Source organism: Pinus tabuliformis, chromosome 3_2 (genome assembly GCF_031772625.1).
Source record: "Pinus tabuliformis cultivar Carrire ecotype Pingquan chromosome 3_2, CPIR1, whole genome shotgun sequence".
In the NCBI taxonomy this organism is placed as follows: domain Eukaryota; kingdom Viridiplantae; phylum Streptophyta; class Pinopsida; order Pinales; family Pinaceae; genus Pinus; species Pinus tabuliformis.
The window spans coordinates 59,192,319-59,201,321 of NC_142302.1; the positions used below are offsets into that span (position 1 = coordinate 59,192,319).

Here is a 9,003-nt window from a genome sequence, read left to right on the forward strand (position 1 = left end):
GTTTGATTTACAGGCCATTACCCGACAGGTGCTTATTTTCCTTCAAATTGTCGTAAACACGTGTTTTTGTTCTTTAGATAAGAGTTGTTAAATATATATTTTTTTCTCTATTTATTTCTACAAATGGTAACTGAATTCATGTTTTTGGACTGCAGGGGTATTGTTTCACCTACACGTGGGTTCTGGCAGTTAGAAGGCTCAGGATTTCACCAAAAGTTTTGGTTGTTTGGCTCTCGGGTTGATTCCAACTCAATATATCGATTCTTACCAATAGTGTCTAAAACTAGTATGGATACCCATAATTATAATTGGGTTCGCTCTTCGCTGGATACCCTGAAATTCTCTAATGGGTTCTGCTCAGATGTGGTTTGTTCTGGGCGCAATTTGTTCTTGGCAATTCCTTTGACGATCTCGAAAGAAAGGAAGTGAATTTGAACCCTCCGGTACTGCATGTTGGTTCATTGTTTCCCTCTGTTTTTTTGAATGGTGAACATTCCAAGGACATGAGAGTTGGAACGAGCATTTGGACAGAATGTGACTGTTCCGAGTGGCTGGATGCAAAGCCTAATCGTTCGGATCTATATGTTTCCTTTGGGAATATGGTTCATGTGACTAAAGCTCAGCTGGAGGAAATAGCGATGGGTTTGAAGGACAATGGGTAGTTGTTCCTCTGGGCTCTTCGTCTCAGACAGCTTACCCCATGGTTTTCTAGATGAGATAAAAGGGCAGGGGCTCGTTGTTCCACGGTGCAATTAGCTGCAAGTGTTATCCCATCTGTCCGTTGTGGGATTCGTTACTCATTGCGGATGGAACTCAATGCTTGAAAGCATAGCTGGTGGAGTTCCCATGGTAGGGCTTCCATTTTGGGCTGATCAATTCACCAACAGCAAGCTCATGGTTGATGAATGGAAAATTGGATACAGATTTAGCAGTGGGAAAGGGCTAATACTAAAGAAAGAGATATCCAGAACTATCAGAAATTTGTTCAGCGACAAAGGGACGGAGGTAAAGAAAAATGTCAAGGCTCTAAGAGACAGTGCAAGGACTACGGTGCGAAGAGGAGGATCTTCAGATATAAACATTGAGAGCTTCCTAGAAGGTTTGAAGGGGAACCGTATCAGTAAATAACTGCATGATAGCTAACCATCTCACACAAGTTTATCACTCGTATGACGCATGATGTTTTAGCTGAGTTTATAAATGTTTTAGTTGAATTTATACAAAACTCTTTGTATAAATTGGAAGTTATTTAAATTCGTAAAGGGAAAAATTAAAATTGAGCTCTATTTGATCCTGTCTTTATATTGTGGTTTCAAAACAATAAAACGACTTTAATTTAATTTCGTGGTATTCTAATATGTGCTTCGTTCCCTTTCTATCTAAGTAGAGGATGATTTAATCGATTACGCTGAATTTTACCAGTGAATCATTATAACTATTTTCGTTTATCATAAGCATAAAGTTTTATATAATTTTTGTTTTTTAATTTTTTAATAATGATGGCGGTTATTCATATCATTAAAATAAATTAATTAATTAATTAATTAATATTTATTTATTTTACAATTTTAGTTTTCTATTCACAAAATTTAATAGAAGTGTTTTAAAGATGTATATTTTGTTATGAGTTAAGAAGTTAAATAAAGACGTTAAGAGAAAATGTTTTCCCAAAAACTCTGTGGGTCCCCTTAACAGTTGGCTTTAGCAACCATTACTCCTCCATTAAGGCTTAGCAAAAAAGGACGTCAAAAAATATATGGAAATTGTTTAATTACGTAGCCATTGACAATTACTTACATTGATGCTCGGTGGGAATTCTAACCAAACAATGTTCATATATAGAATTCTAAGACATATGGATCGCCATAGAACATAAGAGAACTAGACATAGCAGATACAAAAGTGAGTGACCAAGTGACATAATAGACTATTAGTCTAATATTATGACTTGAAAATGAGCATTCGAGTTGCCTTGGTTTCGAGTTGACAGTGCAGAGCCACTGAATAGAATAGAGGAAGTGAAGTCTTCGTTTGCGAAACTTCCTAGGCTTGGGAGTCAACCTGAAGATGCTTCCAATGATTTCAATATCAAAGAAATATGGTCTACCACCAAATTCCCTTGTTCCCAGTTGAAGGATATTGTTCCTCATTTTAGGTGGAATAGATTCAAAATGGTAAGTGACAGAGTTCTAGCCAAATAAACACCGACATCAAGAAGTGGATGCTCTTGTCGCACCACCCTGACAACTACCTTGACACAGCCTCAGAGCCATGAAAGGACTTATAATAACCAAAGATGACCAAACTAGTGTATGACTAGACATAATTGGTGTTACCCACAATGGAACATGTGGTTTATAGTAATGGCGAGGTGAAAATATAGGTAGATAGGGATTGAAATTTGAGTGAATAGGCCATGTTAGAAAGGCATCGTCAACCACTAAAAGGATGATTGGCCTTAGATATTGTTGTAGGTGTTCTTCTTGTAGAGACTAGTGTTGTTGGTAGGGAAGGCATATAGAGATGTGCAAAATATTGTTAGGAAGGTTAGGCACGTGATTTTTTCAGAACCAAATGGAAAATGTGCCTCAGTACCAGACACCACATAGTTCATGCTTTTGAAATTTTACTCAGAGAAAGAAAATATGGATTTGGTATTGCAAATGAATGAGATGTATTCTTCGTATATGCTTGGCCGTCTATAGAGGTTTCTTGATTTTGGGTAATTAACTTAACCTCTTGATTTGGGCAATTAACTTACTCTAAAATGAAATAAGACATTGAATGTGTTCCTTGTAATATAGATATAAACAAAACATCTAAAGAAAAGTAATTGCACAATGATCCAGTCCAAAAAAAAAAAAATTCTACAAATCGATTAACTCTTCCAGAAAAATTCAACAATTCCAATTTAGTAATCCTATCGGCCTCTCTTTGTACTTTTGGGACAATTGCTAGTATTTTACTTTTATATATATATGGCTATTCTTCGTAATCATAAATAACTAAAAATCATATAATAAAATTAGTTATTTTCAAAAATAAATATAGAATATTTATGTTTATAAATTCAAAAACGATAAAAATACTATTGCTTAAGTTCGGTATTTGAGAACATAATAATAATAAGATCATTTTCTTTATTTTTTTTCGCTGTTCATCTATGTGCATCGCGTTACAGTATAGATCAGGGTAGATACTGTGGCATCAAGCGCTCAATTATTCATGATTCCTATTAAATAAAATATCAATAATATATTTATTATTCATTCAAAATTTGTCGTAGTAAAAATTAATAAAAAAGCATTATGCATTCACATATAGACTTATTCAATGTTGGTGTCAAAATAAATTAATAATAAAATGTGCCTTTATGGTAAATGTATGCACCTCATCAAGGAAATGGGGAAATGATGAAGACGTTTACGTCTAGGGCGGAAAGGCCAGACCAAGCCGTTGTATGTAAATTCCAGCTGGTTAGAATCAAAGAAAGTGCAAAACGTGTGCAAATACCTACTAATCAAGGTTTCTCTACTCTCTCTCTCGATTCTAATATTCCATTATAATTTGACAAAATTTCACAACGCAATAAGTCAATCGCGGGTGCACGGGTTTATGAGATTGGTAGGTCTGACTCTGGTTCTTGATTCAACATGAGTCCACGAATAGTAATTCTCAGTGCGTCCACGAATACTAACTCTCATTGTGATCCTTCTTCTAAACTTCCGTATGTCAAGATTGTATATATACCCTCTAACGATTACTTCATCTTTGTCAATCGATTCTATCTCCACAATCTTTCCGAAAAGAAACCCATTAAAAGCCGCAGCCTCCTACACAATTTGTTTCGAAAAACTGCATGCAGCACCTGAATTCTAATTGTAAACTCCGAAATACGATGGTTCGATTTGCAATTTCCCTTTCTAGAAAGGATTTGTGGGGTTTACAGATGAAGAATCCATTCAGCCCCTCTTCCCCGGCAATAAATAATGGAGATGGTGATCAACCCGCACAGACAGGGCTACCACAAGTTGCTTATATGTGGCGAGATATCCAGGGTGTCAACTCTTGGAAAGGATTGCTTGATCCCATGAATCCAATTCTGAAAGCTGAGATTCTCAGATACGGAGACTTCGCTCAGCTTTGCTATGACGCGTTTGATGACAGAGACTATTCTCAATATTATGGAACTTGTAAGCACAGTAAACGCTCTTTTTTCCAGAAAATGGGTTTCCCTCATTCCGCTTATCAAGTAACCAAATATATATACGCAAATGTTGGTGGTTTACGATCCTCTTTTGGCGAAAAGTCAATGGACGAAGGTGTTTGGATAGGCTTTATTGCCGTTTGCACGGATCCAAATGAGGTAGAGAGGCTGGGAAGACGAGACATAGTGGTTGCGTGGCGAGGAACGCGAACAGCGCAAGAATGGATGCAAAATTTCAAAGACATATTAGTTCCACTGCCCCCTACAGTAGCTCATCTGAATTTACAAAAAATTGTAGATCCTGTCCGAATAGAAAAGGGATTTCTGTCTTGTTATACTTCCGCGGATGAGGGTTCTAAAAAATGCAGTAGAAGCGCCAGGGATATTGTGGCGGGCGAGATCACACGGCTGCTGCAACAATACAATGACGAGAGGCTGAGCATAACATTGACAGGACACAGCTTAGGAGCTGCGCTTGCAACGTTAAGTGCATATGATGTCAAAGAAACAGTTAACTTGCAGGGTATACGTGCTCCTGTCACCGTGTTCGCCTTCGCCTCTCCCCGCGTAGGAAACTCAACATTCGTCCAACGTATGGAGGAGATTGGCGTGAATGTTCTGAGGTTGGTTAACCAGCACGATGTTGTTCCGAATGTCCCTGGTCTTTTTATGAACGAGAACATGGGATGGGTGAGCAAACTACTCAGTTGGTTTCCCTGGACATATTTTCATGTGGGTATCCAGGTTTGCCTTCACAACGATAACTCTCCCTTCTTGAAGCCCACACATAATCTCTCTGACTTTCATAATTTAGAGGTTTATCTCCATTTACTGGATGGCTACGTTGGGGAAAACAAATCCTTCAAATCTTCAGGTAGGGATCCAGCTCTTGTCAATAAAAGCTGTGACTTATTGATCAATAGCCTGCATATTCCGTCCCGCTGGTGGCATGAAGGAAACAAAGGTCTAGTAAAAAGCGCAAATGGTAAATGGACATGGCCTGCTAGATCTCCTCGATATCCCGATGCGGACTATGAACCGCACCGGATCTGACCAATTCCTGTTTTGTAATTTACAAGTGTGATGTCTATACTGAACTGTTTAATTGAATATTACGGTGCCATGCGAGTCATATAAACAGCAGAAACATGTCAACTTTAATCAAATAATAACGAGCAGCTTATAGATGCATGGCAAATTGAAAAACTCTCAAACTAATCGATGTATGGTAAATGGAAATCTGAAAAGGAAGATCCTTTATCTACAAAGTCGAGATCTTCACTTGTTATTGATAGGGTAAAGCCGATGTCGTTTTCGCGGGCGTTGACCGGAGGAACAATTTTGCCAATTTTTTATGCTGTATTCTCACTATTATGATTCTTTTTGTCCTAAGAGTTATGGAAATTGGTCATATAAATTGGTTTTTTGAAAAAATCTGGTAGAGATTTTTGTAAATCTAAATAAAAGTTGTTAAACTTTACAATTTTAAGTGTTTTATAAATTTCTAATGGTGCTGAATCTATTTCCACTATCGAAAACATGATTCAAACACTGTTTCTACAAAAGCTTTTGAAATATTTTTGCCCGAATTCTGACCACTTTTGGCAGAGCAATTCCTCCACCTATATAAGCTCTATATTTTTATTGATAAGGTAAAACCGAAATTGTTTTCGCAAGCTTTGACTACAAGAACAATTGCCACGACAGCCAAATTCTCACTGAAAGGAAGTATTAGAATAATATTTATGATCGTGGAATTTGATTCAGCATAATATATAATCTATAAAAGGGGTGTCACGTTAAAACAACAAAGTTTTCACCACTAAAAATACCATTTTATGCTTCAAAATGGTCTCAAAAGTTTTAAATCTGAATTTTTTCAATTTGATTCGATCAATAACAATGTTTCTATGAGTTGATTCCTTCATTTTTTCTATTAAAAAAACGGATAAATAACAAACAATATAATGATCCAATCATAACCAATAAATAATAATAAATTTCTTTTAAAATTAATCTATTTCATATTTAAAAAATCTCACTCATAATAAACTTATTTTATATTTTATTCTAAAATTAAAATCTTAAAAGACAAAGTTTTACTAAGATTTGAGGTAAATTTTTTTTAATTTAATTTATATCACATTTAGAAAAATAATTTATATTTTGTTTTTTTTCACTAACATTGAGTTTATTTTATATTTTATTTTAAAATTAAAATCTTAAAGACTAAAGTTTTTAATAAGATTTGATGTAATTTCTTTTGAACTTAGTTTATGTCACCTTTAAAAGGAAATTGATTCAACATCATTAACAACTCATTGGCACCCAAAACTGGGCAAAATTATTACCTCTTTGAATTATGCGTTTTCAACTCAATTGTCAAACTCTATAATAAGTATAATGATGGAATGCATATGACATAATAATAGTCTATTAAATTGTCAAAAACATTAATACGTGTAATGATGGAAGGTAAATCATATAATAATTATGACAGTGATTAATATTTTATATCAATTGTTTTACAGTTGATAAATTCTTTAAACCAGTAAACATAAAAATAAGTGTTCAATTTTAAATATTTTATTTCGTAAAATTATTTATGTAATTTATATAATAATCATATTTTAAATAACTATGTAATATCAATAACTTATTTTAATAACGTAACTATTTAAATATATAATTTAATAATTATATAACCGATCTTAATAACTTAATTTTAACTAAAATATATGATTTAATAATTATATGACCTAAATTTAATTTATAATTTAAATATATAATTTAATAATTATATAAATTAATATTTACCAATGAAGACTTGAATTTTATAAGGTGAAGAAATAGAAATATTTTTAATTTTAACCAAAGTTAAAATAATTATAATAAATATCAAGTAGTAATACTTAATTTATTACACATTTTAGTGATCTTCATAAATTATTACAAATAGATTAAAACATCCCATACCTAAAAATAAGTATAATAAGTATTTAATTTTAAACTTTTAATACAACAAAAGTATTTAGATAATAATAACCATTTAAATAATAACTGTAATATTAATAACCTACTTTAATATTATATAATTCAAGTTATAACTTTAATATAATCTAAAAATTATAATATTAATAATCTACTTTAATAATATAACTCAATTTGTAACTTTAATATATAATCTAATAATTATTCATAACTATAATAATATATAATCTAATAATTATTAATAATTATAGATTATAGTTATTATTGAAAAGTTAAGAGGCACATTGTTATAAGGTGTAGCGGAAATTTTATTTTTTTTTTAATTTTAAGAGATCATAATGATTATAAAAGGTATAAAGTAATATGTAGAAATTTGGTAATAGAATTGTAACTGCTCAAGAAAATTTAATCTAAATCAAGAAAAAAAGGTTTATTCTACTGATTTACAAAATTCAATTCACAATTTAGAATGACAATATCAAACATGTAATAAGAAACAACACTCATGCACAATACTTTTGATAGGTGAACCCAAGTGGGAAAAACCCCTCGAGCCTCTTTGCATTAATTAGATAAATAGAGATGTATTACCACTGCTAGCTAAGTCAGAGCTCAAACTGTAAGTGAATAACCTATCTCTTTGCTCAATGAGAAGCTCTCATCGAGACTTAGTCAGTTTTTTCCTCTGCCTAAGCCCCTATTTCCATGCACAATTCCTAGAGAATCAACCCCTATTTTTTAGGAATTTTCCTTCAATTCATTGCTCAATTTCCAAGGATGGATCATTCGACTACATGCAACACTTGTACACTAAAACTAATTTACAATTGCTTGTTACACTGCCTTGGAATCTCCACCACAATGTGGAACTCAAATTCTGTACATGCACTAGTTATTTTAGGTTGATTGAACATTTAACTAGATGATCACTAAGTTAGACTATTGTCCCACTCCACGAGTGACCTTCCATTAGTTCCTCTAATTATTAGAACTAGGTTAACTGAACACAACTGGATATAACTGAACTAGATTACTAAAATTTAGCAATCACACATGCTTAACTGAACTCCAAGCCCTCTAACTCTAATTTACTGAGCTAACTGAGTGAAAAGAGCCATGTCACACAAGTTAATCGCATCCAAGTTGTCCGTTGATGTGGAATTTCAAATTTGCTCAATTTGACAAAGGCAAAGTCAAACTGAGACTGTCTTATTGCACTTCTCAGCACTCCCTCTCAGCAAGAAAGGGATTACCAACCACCCCTATCTTTCACCTGTGGAACTCGAACTTCCCTCTTGACAAAGCCTTTGCTAAGATGTCAACATCTTGTTCCTATGTTGGAATGTATTGTAGCAACATTATTCACCTCTGCACACAGTCTCGTAAATGATGGTACTAGATATATATATGCTTGGATCGATCGTGAAATACCATATTCTTAAATATCTTAATGTAAATTTGATTATCACAATAGATCACAATTAGATCGATCATCTAACCAAATAATCCCACATGTATCTTTCTCATCCATATCGCCTCACATCCTACATGACTTGAAACCATGTATTTTTCTTCTACCAAGTTGAGAACCACAAATATTTGCTTCCTACTATACCAAGAAATGGTCGTGGACCCAACACTAAAAATTCCACCAGATGTACTCTTTCGGTCGGATGGACACCCTGCCCAATCTACATTTTTGAACCCACACAACCTCACTCCCTTTGTACGTCTATACCATAATCCATACTAGGTAGTGCTTAACCACATCTTGGCTCAGCTAGTTGACTGCATAGAACATATAT

General features: G+C 33.6%; 1 protein-coding gene and 1 pseudogene across 1 annotated transcript; both read left to right on the forward strand.

The window, feature by feature from the left end:
• Positions 1-503: 503 nt before the first annotated feature.
• LOC149179819 (UDP-glycosyltransferase 74E2-like) lies at positions 504-1,128 on the forward strand. Its single transcript, XM_089413656.1, has 2 exons — positions 504-658; positions 828-1,128. The coding sequence occupies exons 1-2, from the start codon at positions 504-506 to the stop codon at positions 1,126-1,128; spliced, it is 456 nt and encodes a 151-aa protein (XP_089269782.1).
• Positions 1,129-3,898: 2,770 nt separating this feature from the next.
• On the forward strand, positions 3,899-5,260 carry LOC149179820 (phospholipase A1-Igamma3, chloroplastic pseudogene; annotated as a pseudogene).
• Positions 5,261-9,003: the final 3,743 nt, after the last annotated feature.

Excerpts from the sequence above, each read along its gene's own strand:
- LOC149179819 (XM_089413656.1), top strand. The coding sequence starts at position 504 with ATGAGAGTTGGAACGAGCATTTGGACAGAATGTGACTGTTCCGAGTGG. Across the intron at positions 659-827 it reads ATGGGTTTGAAGGACAATGG|CATAGCTGGTGGAGTTCCCA; the intron begins GTAGTTGTTCCT and ends AATGCTTGAAAG.